This window comes from Etheostoma spectabile, unplaced genomic scaffold, assembly GCF_008692095.1.
Source record: "Etheostoma spectabile isolate EspeVRDwgs_2016 unplaced genomic scaffold, UIUC_Espe_1.0 scaffold00569331, whole genome shotgun sequence".
Classification (NCBI taxonomy): domain Eukaryota; kingdom Metazoa; phylum Chordata; class Actinopteri; order Perciformes; family Percidae; genus Etheostoma; species Etheostoma spectabile.
The window spans coordinates 337,223-360,247 of NW_022605066.1; the positions used below are offsets into that span (position 1 = coordinate 337,223).

The window sequence follows — 23,025 nt, forward strand, 5'->3', positions numbered from 1 at the left end:
ATGTACCGTGTATAGTGTTTGTGTGAGAATAGAGGGAGGAACATGGCACAGAAAAGTATGGTTCTGTTATTTTAAAAAAGATTTTTTATTGCGTGTATAGTATGGTATGGTACAGAAGGGCTGTAGGTTTAGCTATGTCTTCATCATAGCCAGTGGTGCCCTCGCTTTGTCTTTACAGCATTTTTAACTTCTTTTTTTATGAATTATTTGCCTTTTGATTAATTTTATGCATTTCTATTTTTATTTATTTAGAAGAAAGAAACTTAACACTAAATCTGATTTTTTTTTTTTAGTTCCACACATACGGTCAACTACTGTATTTTCAATTTATTCTATTTCTTGTTTAAAGTGTCCATTGCAATTGCAAGTCTTTGGCTTTTTTCTCAAGAAAAATTTGTGAAACTACGTAACTCGCGTAATGTGTAACTCTTGTGTGAAGTTCTTTGTTCTGTTCTTTATTGTTTTTTGTTTTGATAGCCGCATAAACGTAGGTATTTAACGTATTGAGGAACGGTCTGTGAGCTGAGACAGTCCCAGTCTGCTCTTTTTCAGAATTTCAAGGACACCCCCTTTAAAACTGGGCGTAAAGTTGTACTTAGATATTTCTTGATCACGTTAATTTATTTTTTCGCTATTTAAGGGTGATTGCTACATCTGTTCAGGGAATACAGATAATAAAATGTGCAGGTCAGACAAAAAGTCTATTTTACTTCACGTTCATTAATGTTCACGGTCTTAATTCAAAAATTAAACTACTTACTTTGCTGACAACGCAGTCTTCCTCCCGTCTCCTCTCTCCTGCGCGCTGCAGGCTGTGCTTGGAGGCGAGGGACCCCTACTGTGGCTGGGACTTCAGGCAGCGCAGATGCACCACACTGGAGGACAGCTCCAACATGAGCCAGTGGAAGCAGAACATCACTGTTTGTCCGGTAAGAGTAACGTCACTGCAGCACTTCCTGTAAGAAGGGCTAACACGGTGTCACATCTGTCATGGGACCCGTAAGACCCAGGCGCCCTGATGATGCAATCTTTCACATGTCAAAGTCGTTGATATCACCCATGACTAACTACGTCTGTGTGGGTCGGACAGGATACAGGAGCAGTAGAAGAAGGAAGGAAGGTGAATTGGACTGAAGGGAAATGGATTAGATTGCACTAAGATCAACTGGATTGAATTTGGCTAAAGCAAAGTGAATTGCAGTAAATGTGTTCCCCTTTAATCTTCTGAAAACTCCCTCTCCATCCTGTCTGGCAGCACAACTCTAAAACTACACATACTATAAACTCTAAGCACTGAGTGTTGAATGGTGGAGGAGCCCCGGCTCACGTTTGCTGACGTTTGTTTTCCAGCTGCGGAACCAAACCATCAATGGTGGCTTTGGGACTTGGGCGCCATGGCAACCCTGCAACAATGATGATGATGTAGATGGTGTGAGCTCCTGTTTGTGTCGCTCCAGGTCTTGTGACAGCCCTGCACCTCGATGTGGAGGCAAAACTTGTGAGGGCCCCAGCATTGAAGTCTCCAACTGCTCGAGGTAGGGAAAGAAACACATATAAACATATATAATATTTTTACTATAACAATCAATTGATCTTTCATGTGTTTAATCACAGGCCTATGGTATTAAGAAATTATAATATAACGGCTACAATTTAACTATGAATGCCCTAGTTGGAAAGATGTTTTCAATCAATGAAAAAAGGACAATAACACAATTATTAGAGGAAAAGAGAGGAAAGACTCAATGTTATTCTAAAGCTTGATTGCAGAACTATGAGGAGTAAAATCTAGAAATCTTAGTGTTATGAAACCAGTTTTCACGTCACCTCAAGACAGTACCTATATCTGCCTTTTTATTATGTAAAACAAAAAAATAGAACTAAAAGTATTACATCCACACGAGATTTAGATTTAGAGAAACTCATTCATTACTTCTCTCCAGCATGGTAAATTATTTTTAACAGTCTATTGTCCTGTCTTCCTAAACACTGCAGCACATTCTTTTAATTGGTATTTCTCATCTGTTCTTGTTTTTGTCTATTTGAATTTTATTATATTTTACTTTTTAAATTGATTTTATTTTTCTCTTTATTGTGTTTTAACTGTTACTCTGATGCAACAAATTCTTCATAAAATAAAGTTGCGTTGCCTAAAACAAAGCTGAAGCTGTGGATTTACTACATTTTAGCTTAAGATCTACAGTATATCATAAATAAAAACATAGTGGACATTTGGGTTGGGTGAATGATGTCTTGTGGCTCAGCACACTTGACATTGTCAAGTTACACACTATTACAATGCTATGATTGAGCACATAAAACCTGTAATTTTGCAAATGAGAACTCATCACATGACTTCTATAATATAACATAATTTCTTAAACTGCTATTGTACCAGCAACGTCCTGACTGACTTTGAAACATCCACCTCAGGGCTCAATTTACACTCTGACAGAAAAATCATGAACATGAGGGACCTTGTTAGAAAATGTAGGTGACATCCAGGTGACTCCTCTCCTCGGCTCTGTCTGCAGGTGAATTGGCCAATCAGCCTTACAGAGAGCAGAGTACAGACAAAGAGCTTCGACACCTTCATCCCATCGGATAGCTATGCTAGATTTAAGCCTTGGTGTCAGAATTAAATTGTGCTTTTGCAGAAAGTGGCAATTAAATCATGAGAAGTGCTACCCAGGAACATAGCACTTAAGCAAATTGTTTCCCAGTCAGAATGGGCTCCCTGTGTGTGTGTTTGCATTTCTGTTTCCAGAAGCTCAGAATCAGAGTAATGATTAGAGTAAGCTAAAAGGCACTTTTTTTCTTCCCTTTAGCATTAGAGAACATCCTGTGAAAGAATAACACTAAAAGCACCGGTGAATAATTATGGAGGCTTTGGAACCAATCGGAAATAGGTTGCTAATACTTTTCCATGTGTCTGTTGCCATAGAAATGGAGGCTGGACGCCCTGGTCGTCATGGGGACAGTGCAGCACAACCTGTGGTACGGGCTTCGAGCTTCGCCAGCGTTCTTGTAACAACCCCTCACCCAGACATGGTGGCCGTGTGTGTGTGGGGCCGAGCAGGGAAGAGAGGTGAGGAGAAGTATTCATAAAGTTACTCTCCAAACTTTGATTCTCTGAAGACTGCAATGATTTAAATTTTCCCAGTCGAATAATGAGCTCGATAGAATCCCAAAGTAGAATCTCCCTCCTCAGATCAAACCCATCAGTACTACGGTATAATGGTCACTTGAGACCAGAATGCTTTAACTTTAATGTCTCATTAGACAACCAAGTCCTGAGTAGGGAAAAGTCTAAGTCAAGTTTCAATTCCTAATCTCTTTCACCTGCTCTCCCACCACTGCCATCTCCATAGGTTCTGCAATGAAGGGGTTTCCTGCCCCCAGCCCATCTTCTGGTCCCCATGGGGCTCCTGGACCAAGTGCAACACGGAGTGTGGGGGAGGTGTTCACTCCAGGGTCCGCATCTGTGAAAATGGCAACAGCTGCCCAGGATGTGCATTGGTAGGAAACACACAAATACACACCCAGATAAACAAACCAAGACAGAAGAACATCTGTTAAGCTCAGTAGAGTCCGTCTCTTTGCCTCCGACAGAGCTTGTAGGCTTGTGAGCCAACATTTGCCTTTGTAAGGAAATGTTTATCTATACAGTATGTGTTGATCCTCTGTGTTGGAGGCTGAACTTAGGCGGCACTTTAATGAAGTGACAGTAAATCGTTACAAAGGTGAGCTATAATGACAGCAGACATAAATACACACAGATTACAGATTTTCTCTCCTTACAGTGAGTGACTCCGCTGGTGTCAGCACAGTGATAGCATGTCCACATTTAGCCTAGTTGTTTACAAAATAAAGGTCTTTTAAATGTCAATGAAGTCTGTGTCGTGAAAAACAAAAAAATTTTATTTTTAAAAATACAAGATGTTTTTGTCACTGTGTGATGATTGACAGTCTCTGGGGACCACCTGGACTTCAGTTTTCAACAGAAAAAGAAAAATGTCTGTTTCAGTATCTCCATACACATACAAACAGTTTATATTAGCAGAACAGGAAACACCATCGTTTGTCATTTTATGTAGGATCAGAGATTGGTATAAAATGTATCTCATTTTAAAGATTGATGTAAAAAATCTATCTCAATCAACACCTTGAGATAAATATCTCTAAAACTAATGGGACAGAGTTTCTTTAAACTCCTCAATGATAGATTCTATTTGTCCTAATACCCCTGGATCTCCCCATCTACCACCAACATCAGTCCAAATGTCCATATGTACACAACAAATATAAATATCACAAACACAAGTTGCCGAGTTGAGCTCTTTAGAAGTACCACCCCTAAAACAAACACTGCTAGTAAGCAAAATAATCATCACATTGTTCTTTAATCAAAGATGTGTATCTAGAATCTTTGAGCTTTTACACATTTAGTCTTAGTTTAAAAGGATGAACTGCAGAAAATGCTTAAGAATGCTGAAAACCTGAATTGCTACAGCTAAACTAGATTGTTCGCATAACTGCGTTAGAAGAAGGTGAAGTAGTGAGAATACATGGAAAAGTGTGAATGGTTTTATTTAGTTTGAATGTATTGTTTATTCTATGTAATGTATTAAACAAAAGTGGAATGTTTTAAGTATTTTTTGAGAATGTCATAGTATAGTTTAATGAAAAAAAGGATAAAATGTATAGGACCTGAGCGTGTGTGTATTTCAGGCATGTGTGTAGAGTAACAACAGAGGGTAAATTGAAATTTCCCCATTGGATATCAATAATGAGTATAAATTAAAATTAAAATTCAAAAAACATTTTTTTTAATTAATTTAATTAAATTATGTTGAAAAAATGGTTAAAAAATCATAGTATGGCATATTCAAAAACACCATTTAAAAGTGGTATGGTATGTCGAAAAATGTCAAAGTATAGTGTGGCAAAAGAAAGCATTAAAAAGTCATAGTATGATGTGGATAAAGTCCTAAAAAACTCATAGTATAGTATGTCAAAAAGAAATTAAAAGTAGCTCACCTGGTGGAATGTGCACCCCATGTACAGAAACTGAGTCCTTGCTGTAGCGGCCGCCAGTTTAATTCCAACCTGCGCCCTTTGCCTTACGTCATTCACTCTTTCTCTCTCCTTTCATGTCTAAGCTGTCCTATCAAATAAAGGCCTAAAATGGCCCAAACAAATTTAAAAATGTAGTATAATATGTTGAAAAAGTGATAACAAAGTCATAGTATAGTATGTTGAAAAAAAGTCATAAAAACGTTATAGTACTGTATGTCCAAAAAAACATCATGAAACCTGGGTCAGTGTTTGCAGTCTCTTGTTGGAGCAGTGGTAACCACTAAACCACCAAAGAATTTAGGATGAACACAGTCAAAGCATAGAATTTCGTAAAAAGTCATAGTATGTTATGTTGTAAAAAATAAAACTATATTATGTCAAAAAAAAGTCATAGCATAATCCGTGGATGTAGTAATAATGCTGCTGAATAAGCATTCACACAATAAAAATGTACGGCACTGCAGCCCTGACTTCTGCCACCTTCTCATTCAGGAGTACAAGGCCTGTAACCTGGAAGTGTGTCCAGAGGTAAAGAGGAACACACCTTGGACCCCCTGGCTGCCTGTCAATGTGACTCAGGGGGGAGCTCGTCAGGAGCAAAGGATGCGCTACATGTGCCGGGCCCACCTGTCTGATTCCCACAAGCTGCAGATTGGACGCAGGAAGGTGGAGACACGCTTCTGTCCCAACGATGGTACAGCACCCTGCGAGACAGATAGTAAGTTAACCAGCTTTTTTAGTGCATGTGTGGGGAAATGTCAATAGGATAATGTGCAATAACACCCACCTTCAGAATAAAGTATATATACAGTATTTTATAGTATCAAATACACCATTTAAACAGGTTAATATCTGTCAAACATACTGTTTAAACTGTCATATCCACCTAACTCAGGTATATACTGAGTAAGTTAGCTACTCCTTGTTGTCCCTAAAAACGAGGCTCAACAATAGAGGAGATTGAGCGTTCTCAGTTGTGGCCCCGAGGCTTTGGAATGACTTGCCTCTTCATGTCAGATCGGCCCCTAGCCTTCAGATTTTTAAAACTCACTTTTATTCATTGGCCTTTAAACCTGCTTGAGAGTTGTATTCTGCATTTTATTTTTCTAATCTGTTATTTGTTTTAAATGGTTGTTTTGTTATTTGCGTATTTAAAAGCATGTTAATGTCCAGCACAATGGTCAGCCTGGTTTTAAATGTGCTTTACAAATACAGTTGGATTGGATTGGATAAGCAACCTGCTATACCAATAATTAATTAATTATTCCAGCACCATTTGCACTATTGTCTTACTGTATAACTGTATATACTGTAGATCTACAGTATATATATACTGTAGATCTACAGTATATAGACTAGATTGCTCGCATGACTGCGTGAGAAGAAGGTGAAGTAGTGAGAATACATGGAAAAGTGTGAATGGTTTTATTTAGTTTGAATTTATTGTTTATTCTATGTGATGTATTAAACAAAAGTGGAAGTTTAAGTTTTTTTTGAGAATGTCATAGTATAGTTTAATGAAAAAAAGGATAAAAAAGTCATGTCATCCATTAGTGCATGTAAAGGACCTGAGCGTGTGTGTATTTCAGGCATGTGTGTAGAGTAACAACAGAGTGTAAATTGAAATTTCCCCATTAAATAAAATAGTATAAATGAAATACCTTATATGATATATATATATATATATATATATATATATATATATATACAGTATAATTTATTTTATTTCATATACTGTACATACTTTTATCTATACCTAGTAGTCAAGTGTTTGTTTACCTTTGCTGAGCTTTCTGTCATACAGTACTGCACAGTCACCAAACACAAAAATACTCACTCCTGTACCAACACAGTGAGAATGCAGCAGTGTGCTAAGATTTCTTCCACTACTGGCATAACATGTTGAAAGGGCGCTCCCGTTAGACCTGTTAGCTTCCCTACATGCTGTTAGTGACGGGGTCACAGTCCAGCACTTCCATGTACACACAGACCAAGAGCTACACAGTGTCACGGTCCACTGCTCTCCACCGGTGCCATTTTCATGCCCCCCTCTCCTGAATCGATTACTTGTCTTCCCCTGTCAGCCTCGTGGGGGGCCGCATCGACTCTGACAAAGTGATGAAACACCAACAGCAGGCAACTGTGGAACGCATGAGAGACACAGACACAGAGACACAGAGAGTTTGAGACAGACAATGAAATATGACTGCTGGCAAAGTCAGATACACTGTGTGACATACGCTCAAATAATCTCCATGCTTCACATCTCTCTTTAAGTTCTCTTTATCTGACAGCACTGCATATATTTCTTTCTGTGACTTTTATATAACCTGGAACTGTTTTCTTTTCCTTTTTACTCGCTCTTTCTTCTCTCCGTAGCCCTTGTCGAGGAGCTCCTGAAGACACCACTGGTGAGAGTGGCGGGTGCTGGCTGGTCATCATGGGAAACCTGGTCCAGCTGCTCCCAGAGCTGTGCTAAAGGCTACCGTACCCGACGACGAAGCTGCAGCGGACCAGAGGGGAAGAGCGCCCCTGTTGCATGCCATGGGTCACCTGTGGAGTACCAGGACTGCAACGTCCAGGCATGTCCAGGTGAGTACAGACACTCCAAAAACATGATCTTCATGCTTATTTAGGGCTAATTATTTAAAAAACAACACATAAAAAAATGAATTGGTGTTTATTCCGATTTTGATTTCAAAGACTTTTTTTATTACTATAATTGCATATTTGGCACTGTCGGATTTAAGGGACATACTGATCAATCAAAGTCTTTAGAGAACTTCATGAGAGTTGGCAGCCTTAAATGAGTTTGAAGATATTAAAACTTCATGTGCTGTTTTTTACAATCATGTAGTTCAACAGTTTCTCTAATACAACTTGAATGGCGGAAGTTATAAACACTCAAATAGAGTACAGATAAAGTCAGTTATTGTTTTTTTCTAACTTCTTCAGTATATTATGGGTTCATAAAGTAAATACATGCACACTGAGAGACGGAGATAGCAGATATCTCTGCGTTTGGGTCCTGCGTTTGGTGTGTGTGTGGCTTTTAAATTTCTCAACATAAATCAGCCACACTGGACGACAGGCATAAAAACAGTGTCAGTGAGTTAGACACTCAGGTAAACCACGAGTTAGTAAAAAAGTCAGTCAGGCAGAGCGGTGGCTGGCTATGAGAGCTAGTCGGAGTTAAGTGGTCACAGCATGCCTCACTCTCTATCACACTACTCTGCTGAGCTAATAGAGAATTCTACAGCACTGTGACGTTACCTGGCAACATCGCTTCTCATCCACCAGTCGACCACCCAGTCAATTAGTCAGTCACGCTCTTCTGATTTGATCCGATTAAACATTAACGGCCCATATGGGAAGACTAAATCAATGCAACAGTAAGCTAGGACAAAGCAAAGACAAAGTAGGATATGATCAGAACAAGTGTAAATCCCCAAATAGACATTTATTAAAACAACATAACATAGATAGTGGGAACATGTCTTTAAAAAGCATGTGTGTGCAACAGTAGGGTCCAGTAAGACCAGAAAATGTGTATAATTCTTCACATGAAGACAAAGTAAATTCTGTGAACTGTCAGACAGAATGTTTTTATTGTTTGTAGGACATCCATTATTATTGCACTTATGTGGTTGTTAGTAAGTCTCCTTTAGGCCAGCTTCACCAGCTGGGCTCCAACAGGTTGGTTATGGATACATCCAGCCTTGGGGTAAAAGTCTACACAAAGTCTAAATATTTTCATCAATAAAACTGTTCATCTTGTCTATGAATATTCCACTTGACTCTGAGATGATTTTGCTGTGCCAAATCTGAGTCTGAAATCCCAAGAATATAAATATATTGATTTGACAGGCACATTATAGCTCTCATCTGGAAGAAAATGGAGACCTACATGGAGATCTAAAGTTGGTGCTTGGATCAAGAACATGGTGCAAGAAATAATAAAAATAATTATAAAAAAAGAATACGGCGCAATGGGTGTCCATGAAGAGACTGACATATACAGATTGAGAGGCACACTGGGGAGTGTGTGAGAAAATCTAAAGGCCGTTTGACAGGTTGAAGTTGTGATGCAAGTCTCTAAAGACTGACCATTAAAATGGCCATTGTTTGTGTGTGTATCACAGTAAAAGGCGCATGGTCCTGCTGGTCGTCTTGGTCTCAGTGCTCAGTTGGTTGTGGTGGCGGTCACTATCAACGCACACGCTCGTGTAACAGCCCTGCACCCACTAATGGAGGGGACATCTGCATCGGACTACACACTGAGGAGGCCCTGTGTAACACACACACCTGCGATGGTAAGGTCATACATAAAGTCAAAATCTAACTCTGTCATGCCACCCTTTCTTGGGGTCCTTTCATCACACCTCCAGGCAGGCAATCATCTCTCACACCGTGTAATTTCTGTGCCGTACCATTTGCCAAATTGCTTCTTTCATCTATTCCATCTTTTTTAAACCGACTCATGCTGAGAAAACAACCCATCCTCCCACTGTGTTGTTTCCCGCCGTGCTACTGGAGCTTCATGGCAACCTCTCTGGAAAGGTTGAAAAGAGATCTACTGTACTTGTGTTGTTGAACTAAACATATGGAAGTCTTACTCGAATATTCGGGTGAATGTTCATGATGTGTTCATTGGTACTAAAAAACAAACAGGACATTATCTAGTGTGCGTCTAACTGCCAAGTTTTTGGAGAAAAGTTCAAACAGACCAATTACAAAAGTTTAGTTTATTAATGCAAAACAGGACCAGTTAACCCAAATTACAAACAACGCTCCAGTCTTTTCTCACCCTCCTCTATTGGCATGCTGTTTAATTTGCCCAGGTTTCAGAATCAGAATCAGAATCACCTTTATTGACCAGGTGTGAAGACACATACGAGGAATTTTCCTTTGGAGCATAGTTGCTCACAATGTGCTTACACATTCAAAACAATCAACCCAACAAACAATATATACACACTAATATAGACACACTAAACAGAAACAATGTAGAGAGATGAGTGCAATGAAGAGACCAATAAAAATTATTTAAATGTGGAACATAGTGCAAAGGGTACTGGGATAAATAGTATTAAGTTATTATATTACAATATGAACAGTATGAACATTATGAACAGTTCTGAAATAGGAAATGAGAATGATGAATAAATAATGGATAATAAGTGAGATATGAGAATGAGAATGATGAATAAATACTAAATAAATGGAATAATAGTGGAACCAGTGAACAGGTGCTGTAGAGACCGTGTTACTGGGTTATTGGCCAGAATTTGAACCTGACACTGTGGGTCAGTAGTCAGCTGTTCATCAGAGAGATGGCCTGTGGGTAGAAAATGTGTATTCATTTCTGAAATTTCTACTTTCATCAATCTCGTTTTAGTCATGGGACTTTGTCAAGAATGCAAGACAAATGTCCAACCTCCACTGCTTTTTCTTTGACATGATTTTCGTACATCTACATGGTGTGCATTGGATAACTGTTCCATTAAATATTCCACAATCGGTGTTAGATCGACCTTCAAATCAATTATAAATCAGCTTTTGTTAACTTTAATATGTCGGTACATTTTGATTGGCATTGTTCCAAATTCATATTTGTTTGAGTCCTCTAGAACAGTGATTCCCAAAGTGGGGGTCGGGACCCACAGGGTGGTCGCGAGCCAGAGAGGGTGGGGTCGCAAGTTGATTTCCAGAAATAAAATAATTTTTTTTAGAAATAACATATGTTAGCCATGACACAGAACATAAAACTAGTGGCTAAATTTAAAAGAAAACCAAGCAAATAACAAAAAAGGAACAGCTCTTTTGATTTTCACACCTATAGTGCGTGCACGGTTTCGCGCAATGTTTATATACGTTTATAGTGGGGGGGTCGCAAGTCACTTGCACCGTTGCTTTGGGGGTCGTGGGCTGAAAGTTTTTGGAACCCCTGCTCAAGAACACAGTCCGCTGTTCTCTTCTGGACTGTTGAAAACTGTTGACTACTAAGTAATGTCCATACCTGGAAAGAAACATTGATTTTAGAGGTAGACATCTCAACACCTGGATAAATATAAGAAAAACTGTCAAGATACCACTAGCGGTAGGTGAGAAAACATTTAAGTAATTTGCATGCACTGATCATTAACAACATAACTAATATAACATAAACTATATGATAAGTTTTACAAAGTAAAATAACAGACAATAAGACACACAAAAATAAACTACAAACTAGAGTTGATTCTGAAATTATGAAATTAAATTAGTTGTTCTAATGGTTTTCAAATTGTTTTTCTTGATTTGGAGGTTAGCCACGCTTTCCCAAAAGTCTCTTACCACATGAGATGTGATGAGATGTGAGATGTATAACACTGCCCTCTGTGTTCCCCTCTCTATTCCCATTCTGCTCCCACAAGGACACTGAAATATTCATGAGATCTACCTGTTAATCCAAGAGGATAAAAAAGTCCAACATCAGGACTCATAAGGGATTCAGCCTGACTCTAGATGATATAAAACAGCCTTCAACGTTTTGTCGCCACAATTGCCTGGACAAATATTCATTGTCTGGGAGGTGTATGTGTTTCATATAATGTGTCTGCATGTAAGTCTGTTTTGTGATGTTTTGTAGTGCAGATGCTTTCTGTCCAAATTAAATAGTTGTTTCCTCTTAACTGTCAGTTTCCTCAGATGCTTTTCATTGTGAATCAGCCAAACTGTCAATCACACGGAAAGATATGGTAATTACAAAGAAAGGAAAATGTCTTTTTGTTTTGTTTTTTCTTCCCTTTGCCGAGATGCTAATCAGCCTCCTTTTATCAGGTTAATGTTTTCCTGTTTGACGTGGACCAAAAATGTCCCGTTAGGCCTTTGCCAATCAACTGTCTGCTAACAATCTCTCCAGCCCCTATTCATCTCTTCGTTCATCCTTTATTGACAGGCACAATATCAGTCATCTATCGGGGTCCTCCTGGTGCCTCTCTGCATGCGTAATTAGAGCCAAGCTGGCTGTCAGTCACAGGAATATTTGATGCCTCTGTCGCAGGTCATTTGATTAAAGTTTCCACCAGTAATGGAGGACAGCAGGAAGGGACTGTAGGGACAGAATACTAACGAGGAGCCTCAGGCCTGATGGCATTCCTTCTGACTCAAATGAATGATCACGCAGGTCATACGGGTGACAAAAATAAATGGAAATAAATGAAGCAATTAAAGTAGGCTGTAGTGGTGCACAGTTATTAAACACATTTTAGGTGGTTGGTGTGTTATGTGTGTCTAGATGGTTGTGTGGCAAGAAGGGAGCAGATGGTGGAGACTGAGCCCCCTGTCAGTGAGCCCCAGAGTGATAGCAAAGGTAAAAGAGGCCTGTCCTCTGTGTCTACTCGGGCACTATTTGCCAAAACTGCACACTCGAGAGCACCCTGAATAACAAACCAGCTTTTTCATCAGCTTTTCATTGCAGTGGCCTGTGCTCCCTTTTATTTTGGGGGCTTTAAAATACATTGTGAAAGAGTGCAGCAAGTGCTTGGTTCAAAGGGAGGAGCTGAGAGTTGGGAATTTTCTTTTTCCTCTTGGGTAGGAGCCTTTGTTGACCGGTCGGCTACTGGGGGAAACGGCATTAAAGCTTGGCTCGGCAGACAAACATCTTCGCTATGCACTAAACAAACTCTTCATGGGGTTACTCTTTCAATCCTGTTTACATCACAAACACTTTTTGGGGCGTTTGGTCTGTTTGGCTGGCCAGGAAGGTTAGTGGCCGCGGATGGTGACAGCTTGGGTGGCCGTGTTGGTTTCCAGGACGTCTGGCTTTGTGTTTGTCTGGGTTTGTATTGATTGTTCTTTTGTCTGTGTTTAGGTGGCTGGATGGCCTGGTCGCTATGGTCAGTCTGTGATGATTCAGGCTCGCAGATGAGGAGTCGGGTGTGTGGTGCTCAGGCCAACACCCCCTGTGTCGGAAACAGCACTCAGCACAGAGACTGCAATGAAATACCTGGTGAGTCTGTCAGCTCTCAGATACACACTGTACCTGTGCAGCCTCCTTCTAAGTCGTCGTAACCGATTGAGGTTGGTGGTTAAAAGGTTCCTCGATTGCAACATCCTTTTGCCAAACTTTTGAAGGGACAACCTGTTTCCTTTGCAGCCCTGAATATCCCAAAATATACTGCATGCTTTCCATTTGCTTGATCATGTTTTTGGGTTGACTTAGTCAGGTAAAATTGTATGATGCCTTCAAATAAAAACATGGAAGTTTGTATCTTTTCACGTGGAAAGCACGTGTGCTTGCCGTTCTGGTTGTTTAGCCTTTAGCGCTTTTCAAAAATGCTTACAGACACTGGCAAATACCAGTTCAAGTTTCAAATTCCCAGAGCTCAAAATTATGACTTTAAGTTGCTTGTTTTGTCTGACCAAAAATATTTACTTGACACTCAGGAAATGCAAAAGGTATGCAGATGTGACCAAACCATTCAGTCAAACAAAACTAAAACTTTTTTTTTATTTGAGCTTGCCCAAAATCACTGAATTTGACAGCATAAATGTTTAGATCTGATAGGATCATATCACCATTAATACAATTCCACTGAAAATTAGGAACGTTGATTTATTACCTAGTCCTACAATCACCTAATAAGTTTATTAAATGATTATAATTTTTACTGTGTTTTAACTGTGCAGTCAAAAAAAAACTAACTACATGTGATTATCATCAAATATTTTTACTGCTTTGTCATCCGTTTGAGGGTTTCCAAGCTTAACCAAACACACTGTTGGCTTCCGTCTCTGTGAGGACAGCCCATGTAATTTTGTGGGCAGCTTCAGGTTCAGCCCATAATTCTTTAGTCGTCTTTTAGGCCAAATCTTTGTTGGCAGCATCATGCAAAAGCAGCAGCTTGTGCTTTTAGGACACTATTTGTCTGTCATTGTCAAATATGTACACAACATTATAGTTCATCATCCTCACCATCCTCATTCAGAAACGTGTCCATGCATAAAAATGTCTGTGTGCAGCCCACATCCTCTTGTGTACGCTGAAGTAATCTGCTTCTGTTAATTAACCATAATTAAGTCCATGTGAATTCAACAAGTTAGCGGTTGACCTTGTTGGCCCCAGCGCACCTTGTTATGCTGATGACTCTCAGAAAGTTTCTCCTAAAATGATCTTTCACAGCCTGCCAGCAGAGGCCTCTCCACGCTCAGAATCCCTAATGAGTCCAGACGAAAGCGATTAATATTAATGGGTTGTCACAACACCAAATCACATCTAATTTTATTGCAAATTTCAATGAGGCGATGGATGGATTTTTTAAGGTCACTTGCAGAGGGGGAGGCAGCTGTGAGGAAGCTGAAGAGCAAAATTAGGCAAAAAAAAATGAACCATTGCAACTGCTCACACACACATCCACCCTCCCTGCTCTCTTCTTTGCTTCTGGGATTTGTGGGACACGATGCATGGCTGTAAAATATTGTATTGTAGATGTTAGTTTTTTGTCTCGAACAGCAACTAGAGAAGTTGATTCCGTTTTTTTATTCTGAGTTAACTGGTGCAAAAAACTCTCCATGGACTGAATGCGCAACCATTAAAACATTTCAATTTTTCATTCATTGTTTTGTTTTCTGCATGTGTCAACTCCCCTAATGTTAGTCGATGGTTGTGTTCTGAAGGCTGTCTCCAAGGTGTGCATGTGTGTGTGTGTGTGTGTGTGTGTGTGTGTGTGTGTGTGTGTCTCTGACCATGTGTTCCTCTCCTCTCTGCAGTCATTCTCCCTGCATCTGGTTTTGATAAGGATCAACACTGTGGTGGTAAGTGGATTAACAGCTGCCTTCACTTTGTTCCTGTGTGCATGTTAATGTTTGCCCCTGTATGTTTCCACAGATGTCTGAGCATGTTTTCATGCATTATGTGTGCATTTTCACGTACGTGTTTATTTGTCTCTGTCAAGAGGAGGAAGAAACATCATGTACACTGTGATGTACCTGGAACGGGCCACAACACAAGGCGGCAATTTCGCTTCATGTGCCAAAAAAAAATGTGTGACTCACTTCAAGACTGAATTTTTCATAACCTTTAATTTTTTCGAAATTGCTTACAGGAAGTCCAAAACTAAAAATACAAACCCAAGTGTATGTTCCTGTCCTAAAAAGATAGAGATCAACGCAAAAGAGACCGAAATTGCTTAAATGATGGTGGAAAAAAAGCAACGCAAGACATGAGAGCTTAGGAGCCTTCACTTTCTGTCAAAGCCTCTGTAAATTTGTGTTCTATTAAATCATAGAATGAACATACATTTAATGTAACAGGTCTCTCATAGCATCCTCACCGGACAACATACCATGAGCTCTGTATAGTTAGAAACATTTACGTCAAAGAGTCGACCATTTAGTGCAAAGTTTTAGACAGTTAGATTTAGCATAAACGGCTCTTCAAAGGAGCTCTCAAAGAATCCAAGAGACAATAAGGATCCTGCTGGGATAACTAAGTGTAGAAAGAAAGTTTAAATGAAATAGGATGAGATAATGTATGTTAACATGCCACATATTTTCTTCATTTCCCAGCATTCACCTCCATCCACCTAATCGCCACCGGTGTTTCCTGTTTCCTCGGGGCGGGGCTGCTGTCCTTCCTGATCTATGTCTACTGTCAACGTTTCCATAAGCCTTCGCAGGAGTCTGCCGTCATTCACCCCACCACCCCAAACCACCTCAACTACAAGGGCAACACCACGCCAAAGAATGAGAAGTACACACCCATGGAGTTCAAGGTAGGCGATTACTGAAAAGAGCTGCATTTTAAAATATTATGTAGATAGAAGTAATACAAATGGAAATAGAAGGACTGTTTACTTGGTGTTACTCACATGCACAAACACACAATGCAAATGTTGGCGATTCAAGGGCAAAGTGATTCATGTTTTATTTAGAGCCTTTATTCATGCATTTATCTCAATAGAGCGCTAACCACAGAAGATGAATTACTGTTCATTTTTATTCCTCCTTGCTCTCATACAGAACCTATAGACTTTAAGGCTTCCTAACTGCCCACAAACCAAGTCCTTATTAATGGGCCCCATTAGCTTTCTAACGCATTAGTCAGCCCTCGACCTCCCGTTGCTATCGGTCTACTGTGCATTCACATTTACAGAAAGTCAAGAAACTATTTTCACAAGAGGCTCATAGACTTTTAGTGCAAACTTCTATTGATTTGCTCTCTAACTGAATATGTTAAAACTCTGGAAGATGATTTTTGACTTTTCTGTCTATGTAAAGTGGGCATGTGTAGATAACTTAACGTAAAACATGTTATGACCTGAACCAAAGGGAGTTTGATCTTTGTCACCACCATCTCATTTTATGCGAGCATGGAAGCTACAACTATTATTGTTAGGGCGCATACCAATCACGGATTAAAGTAAATTAGAATTGGCTGAATTGACACCAGCCACTATCTCATGACTGTTGCCCAAGTCTTTTTCCAAAATTGAACTTAATACTCCAGAATATAATGTTATGCGTCTCAGAAGCAGCACAGTGACTCATTTTATCCTGTTACATTCAGTTACATCCTCCAAAAATCAGAAACTGCATCTATCCTACTTTAAATAATCTGGACTAGTCTGAATGACCACAGAGCAGCTCAGATTACTTAATGACATGTATAATAATAACGGATGTTTTCACATCTCTATCAGACACATGATAAATTTGCCAATCCAGAGAGATCACAATTCTTGTTGACATTAATCCCTCAAGCCTAACAGTTGTTCCATCTCATTGTCTTTTTTTTGCGGTAGCAAAACTGGATGATACATCACAGAAGTAAGCCGCTGCTTAAACTCTCATTCCAACACATTATCTTAACCTTAGAAAGTTGTAATACATCCAAAAAATACATCTTACACAAAAAGCAGTTTTTGCATCTCACTGGTACAGGCCTCCAAAAGCTCCTTTCGTCCATCTTCTGGGGTCGACAGCACCATTTGGTGTCTGGGGTACACATTATGTTTAACTCAAACTACATGTGGTAAATATTAAGCAGAGATAATGCCTTGGGAAGTCACAACCATTTTTGAGTGACCTGTTATCTTACCCTAATGTTAAGTTAAAAACTAGCAAGATGGAACATATTTAATACAGGAAGGGTCTAATGAAAGATCTTCTTGCACTATGGGAGTTGTAGAATCCAGAATTTAAGCTCAACTCATACCAGGGACTAGAAGTCAAAGTCCAAGCCTCTGATGCTTGGATATTGACCATTTAAATGAAAGGAAATTTAAATTAATTCCCAAACTATGGGGGCCTAGACAGCTCAGTTGGTAGAGTGAACGCCCATATATAGAGGCTCACTCCTCAATGCAACCTCCCCCCCCCCCACCCCATGTCTGCTCACTGTTGAACTACTGGGTTACTGGTTGTTTTGATCTGGTTGGTTGATCTTATCACTCATGTGAACATATATACATTAGACTGTGTTCAGTAGGAGTGATGCAAGCACACAATGCTGGTAAACTAGTTTTAATGCTGGTAAACTATGGTTCACCTCACAATCGTCAGAGCAGAAGATAACTTTTTTTGTAAAATGCAATCTCATAGTTTTATAAATTGCTGTGCTGTGTTTTGGCAACTGATAACCCTTCAGTTTATGAATGTCTTGTTCAAACTAGACTTTCTCGATTGCATTTCATGTTCTCACCCCCTGCTATTTATTTTCTTTTTGTCTGACTTGAGCTAATGTGTGCCAGCAGGGATTCCTTTTAACCGTTCCGGTCAACTTGACAGTATTTAAAATCCTACCAAAGCATGGCAGGAACATGTAACCACGATGACACGTCCCTGTGTTTTTGACCGTGTCAGCCTCCTGACGCTTGTTGTCCTTGCAGTTATTGTTGTTGCTGTGTGGACGCGGTGCTGACAGCCATCGTGGTGCTGAGAGCCTGAACTCATTAGCTTTAATGACCAGGGGAGCAGCCAGACTCTGCTGGATGTGCAGCTGATGTCGCTCTGTATCACTACAGCACTGTTTATCCAGCAGGTTCCCTCTCCTCCAGGCCAATTTATGATGCCCAGCGTTGTGGATTTCACCAACTCTAACCTGATTATCTCCCTGCCCTGTTCTCCAGTGCTGTGCAGATGGATTACATTAGTCTAATGTTTCCCCTGGAAAGTGTTTCACCTTATGTTTGGCTTTTACCAGAGACTCAGCAAGTGCATTAGAATAAAATGTGGGTTTTTGTTTTTATTTAAGATAGCCGCAGTGAATTCCAGCCATCTCATAATTTATATTAGTGTATTGAGTATGCTTGACATTAACTAAATTAAATTTGTTAAATTGGTTAGCTTTGGTTATGAATACACTTACATTGTATAAGCAATAACCTCAGGGCTAGTGGAGGTATTTTTATTCACGGGGAAAGAATTACTGATATTTTTTGCATAACACACAGAACAGGGTGTCCACACTGCAAAGTCCATTCTGTTTATAATTGAGTCCTAAAAACTATTTCCTGAAAATAACACATCTTCCAGCATTTTAACTGTTGCTGATGAACTGTTGCTTTAATAAAAACTTATTTACTTGCAGGACAGATGTGCTCCTTGTCAGTAATGTTTTAAAAGTATTTAGTCACACGGTATAACATATCAAACATGCCATTCTATAAGCTATGATTGAAATTGTTTAATGCTTCTTTTTTTCAACTGTGTCATTCCAGACGCTTAACAAAAACAACCTTCTGCCAGATGAAAGGTCCAACTTCTACCCAACACCGCTCCAACAAACAAACGTGTACACTACCACCTACTATCCCACGGCGCTCGGCAAATATGACTACCAGCCCAACTCATCCCCTTCGCCATGTAGGACCTACAACCAAAACAACAACAGCTGAGAAAAGCCCCACAACTGGCTCTCCAAACCCCCTGCCAACGGACACCACCCCAATGCCATGGTGACATAAGTGAACCGACACAAACTGAAACGTTTCTCAGAGTTCGGCCAGGTTCTTCTGTTTCATTGCCCCTCTCCTCGCTTCGGTAGTCTCTTCATCATGGTAGGGTTTGTGTCTTCAAGGGCATTTCTGTAATTCTCCATCGGGAGATGTGTGTTTGGACAACAATGGCGGTGTCCTGGTGCAGTCAGGGGTGTGCTGGGGGTGTGTTATTTTAAGGGCCTGCCTGGATATAGCAGTGTCAACTCAGAGCTTCATGTGGGGATCTGGTGGAAAGTTCTGGCAGGACGACTCATGGCTTTAGACATATTGTTATAACCAGAACTCCTCAGCACAGGTGTTGTAATAATCCACAGTTCTGGAGACGAACATTACCAGAACATTTAAAAACATTACATTTCTTTGGATCTGGGTCACAGTTTTACGCCTCTCCAATACTAACCACATTCTCAGCCTGTAATGAACTTTGACTCCCTCGACAACAACAGCAGTTACTGAGACAAACTACGCATATCGTTTTGTCCTTGCCACATGGTGCAGAAGAACAACAAAACAGAAAACTCAATAAAGTCAATGATTGAATAAAGGTCAATATCAGCTGGCTTGAGGGACGGATGCACGCCCTCCATTGTTGGTATTTCACACGACAGAAAAAGATTTGAACTTAAGAGTCAATTAAGTTTTTGGGATGGCTGTTTGTAAGAGTCACAACACTAAACATTAGCCTGAATTTGCTGGAGCTGCACGCCTTTTGTGGAAAAGGACATTCAAAAAATTCAAAAGCAAGGGGGATTGTGGGAAGCGGTCTGAACTGTACATAAAGCTTTGGGAATGCCTTGGGTGCCTGTATGCAATGGAAGGCAGGGGCGAGGTTTGTTTTCTATTTCTCCTGTTCTCGTTTTTTTCCAAGAACAATAAACACTATTGAAAGGGAATTGATTGATTCTCCAATTGATTCTCCAATGGATGCATCAATTCTACTGAGTGCTTAATAGCTCGGTGGTCATATCAAATATGGCCAGTGTGCTGAACAAATGGATTGGGTTTTCTATGATGGTAGAATAAGCTAGTAGATTGGCACTTCTTTTTTAATGTTTGTTTTTGTAATGTTTTGTTTTACATACATTTGTTTTATTCTCAAACAAGCTGTAGCATAGGAGGACATATTTTGTAAAATAAAATAGGTTATTAATTCTTGTTTCTCTAATTTCACTTCACTGAATGAACACATTCTTTTGTTTTCTAAAGTTTGGTAACCAGTGCATCTTCAATATGGGAAATGTTAACACAAATAAATTATTGACATGGTTTTTACAAAGAATGACTAACAAAACATCAATTTGGCATTCCCTGGAAAAGAAAAAAGTAAATTATGCTTGCTTAGAAGTTTAGTGTGTGTGTGTGTGTGTGTGTGTGTGTGTGTGTGTGTGTGTGTGTGTGTGTGTGTGTGTGTGTGTACGTGCAAACATGTACTCTCTGCGTGTCTGAATGCCTAAATAAGCAAAGGGGAGTTTCTGTATTTTGTACAATAAATGCTTTCATACATATGACTATATATGAGGATGTCTGTAAAAATGTTTTTTATGCATTTTTTCCCACATTGTGTTGCTGACACTCCATGCTACTGTTCTTTTTCTATATTTCATGTATGAGATGTTAATCATTATAAGTTAAAGCATTGCGCCTCTGGTTCCTGCGGAGGTGGAACTGACACTATTTATAGTCAAAGCTTGGTTTATAAAAGGGCGTTTTCACAGCTATATTTTAATATTATTGCCTGATTGATGAATGCTAACCCAGCAATGCTTTTCAGTTCAGCTACTGTACATGCACGAGATGAGAGCTCTATCTGTATATAGGAGCAACAGCCTTCTGCAGCCCATTTAATGACCCTGCCGAGGATCGTGTAAATGTATCTGTATATTGTATAGCTAACACTGTTTGTTTAAAAAAAGCCTTATAGTTGTTTAAAAAAAAGTGCAGCAGCTAAGTACACACCAACCATGAGGTTTGTTTGGGGACAGCGCTCCACAATGGGACCGACCGCCTGTGTCTTATGACCTTTCCCAGCTGCTCAAACATCAGATTTCCAGAGAAACGTGAATCCAGACCGGAAATAGACTGATAACTAAATAATGATGAGACACTATTAAAAACTATAGACTGCAAACAGTCATATACAACGGGGAAATTCAATTCAGAAGTTGTCTTGAGCCAACTAAGCCTCTATTGACTCTGTTGGTCATCTGATTGGTCCATTTTTCAGCTCTGTCCCCTGCGGTGTGAGGCTCTGTGCCCTTCTATGCAACTTACCAGGTGTACTGTTAGACATGTCATGTAGACTGTAATCACTGCCTTTTAGACACTGTGAATTTTTTGGTACCCTATATTTTTGTATATTGTACATTATAAAGGATAATAAACCTTGATGCCAACACAACAGTCAGTGAGCTCTGTCAGAATTAGTTTTGGGGAGGATTTGAGATTTGTTTTTAAAGCTGAGCTTAATGATATTTTTTAATTGGAAGTGCCAATAGAGTCTGACCTGTCTCCACATCTCTATCAGTAATTTTCAAAGAGAGGCATGTTCATTAATAGAGTCTTGGGGGAATGAACAATGTTTTTCTTTGACCAACAGATTTGCTGGATGAAAATGCACTCTTCACTCCAGAAGACGCTTATGTGAATAATTTCTAGGAACTTGCTGTTTGTTGAGACAAGTTTAACAGGGATTTTTCCTACAGTTGTCTGGTTTTTGGAATTCGAAAAAAGCTTACAAAAAAATGAGTAAGCCTTAAACTCCCCAATCTTACGAACACTGGAGCCAATCACCTGTATGTGTGCTTGGTTGTCATCCAGCCCAATCTCACACTTTGGAAAACCAAAGTCACAATAGGGACTACAATGTGGAAAGTGTCTCAGGTAATGACTGACAGGTCATCAACACTCAGCCTGAAGAGATCAAAAACAAGTATTCATATATATTGCAAAAAAGTGAAAAATGTGTAGTGATGGAGTGTTATAGCTTATGCCTTTGTGCCACAGAAATCCATTTTTTGACAGTACTCTGCCCCAACGCTAAGATACTCTCCACACATAAAAGAAATGCTGATGCAGAGTTGTTTTAGACACAGTGTAAACACACTTAGAAGTGAGCATGTTCAGTTATGCTTTGCTAGATTAATGAACTAAGAAGAATAAACTACAATGGCCATGATCATCATAACAAAGCAATACGTGACAACAGGATGGCTCCATGTGTTTTTACGATTTGCAGATAACAAAAAGCCTGGGGGCTTGGGGGTAAAGCTCTGTCTCTCCACCATAGATTCTGGGTTTGGTTATCAGTAATAGTACCTTCGGCTTGGTTGTGTGTTCCAATGAACACAGTAGGCCATGTTTGCAGGTAGGAAGCCAGTGTGGGACTTTGTCTGTGTTCCTACACATACTGGTTGGTATGAAATAGGTGGTATAGTGTGAATCACATGTTAGACTCTCCAAAGCTCATCAGTGGCAGGTGAAATGGAGCAACTGAAGGTAGCACGTCTGTTTGCTGCCTGCCCTGGACAACAGTGGAGGGACGTGGACCATTCAACAGGAAAATCTGCAAAAGGTAAATAGAATAGGACAACATTAACACCAGTCTTATCATTTAACCACCCTGCCCTATGACTGAGTATCCTATACTAAAAAACGGTTCAGTAAAGCCACACTTTGATTAGGAGATGCATCACAGAAGTGCATCCGCTCCCTTCATCCTCTAAACAAATGATTGCAGCGCTGGAATACTTCGTTGTATGAGAATGGGAGAGATGGATGGGACAAACGAGCCAAGTAGTCAGGGTGTGTCCAGCACACTGCCCGTGGATCACTGCTGGTGCCAGTGGCCCAGACATCAGTACTTTATCATCACACCAAAATGATTCTGCTGCTGTGCAGAAAATCAAGATCAACGTTGGAGAACAGCTACTGTCGCAAAGGACAGGAAAAGACACTAAATAAAATC

At 39.8% G+C, this 23,025-nt stretch overlaps 1 protein-coding gene across 6 annotated transcripts in view; it reads left to right on the forward strand.

Annotated features, from left to right (window-relative positions):
- LOC116684793 (semaphorin-5B) overlaps positions 1 to 21,459 on the forward strand; it is a 167,523-nt gene extending 146,064 nt beyond the window's left edge. For 3 of the 6 annotated variants that reach the window (XM_032510213.1, XM_032510215.1, XM_032510214.1), the window contains 12 exons: positions 812 to 929; positions 1,351 to 1,535; positions 2,945 to 3,088; positions 3,372 to 3,519; positions 5,572 to 5,797; positions 7,459 to 7,671; positions 9,222 to 9,392; positions 12,359 to 12,433; positions 12,935 to 13,072; positions 14,833 to 14,877; positions 15,631 to 15,836; positions 18,783 to 21,459. In XM_032510213.1, coding sequence (XP_032366104.1) covers positions 812 to 929; positions 1,351 to 1,535; positions 2,945 to 3,088; positions 3,372 to 3,519; positions 5,572 to 5,797; positions 7,459 to 7,671; positions 9,222 to 9,392; positions 12,359 to 12,433; positions 12,935 to 13,072; positions 14,833 to 14,877; positions 15,631 to 15,836; positions 18,783 to 18,959 — 1,846 coding nt within the window. In that variant the 3' untranslated portion in view covers positions 18,960 to 21,459. The other 3 variants (XM_032510216.1, XM_032510218.1, XM_032510217.1) reach the window with 3 other exon arrangements.
- The last annotated feature ends 1,566 nt before the right edge of the window (positions 21,460 to 23,025 follow it).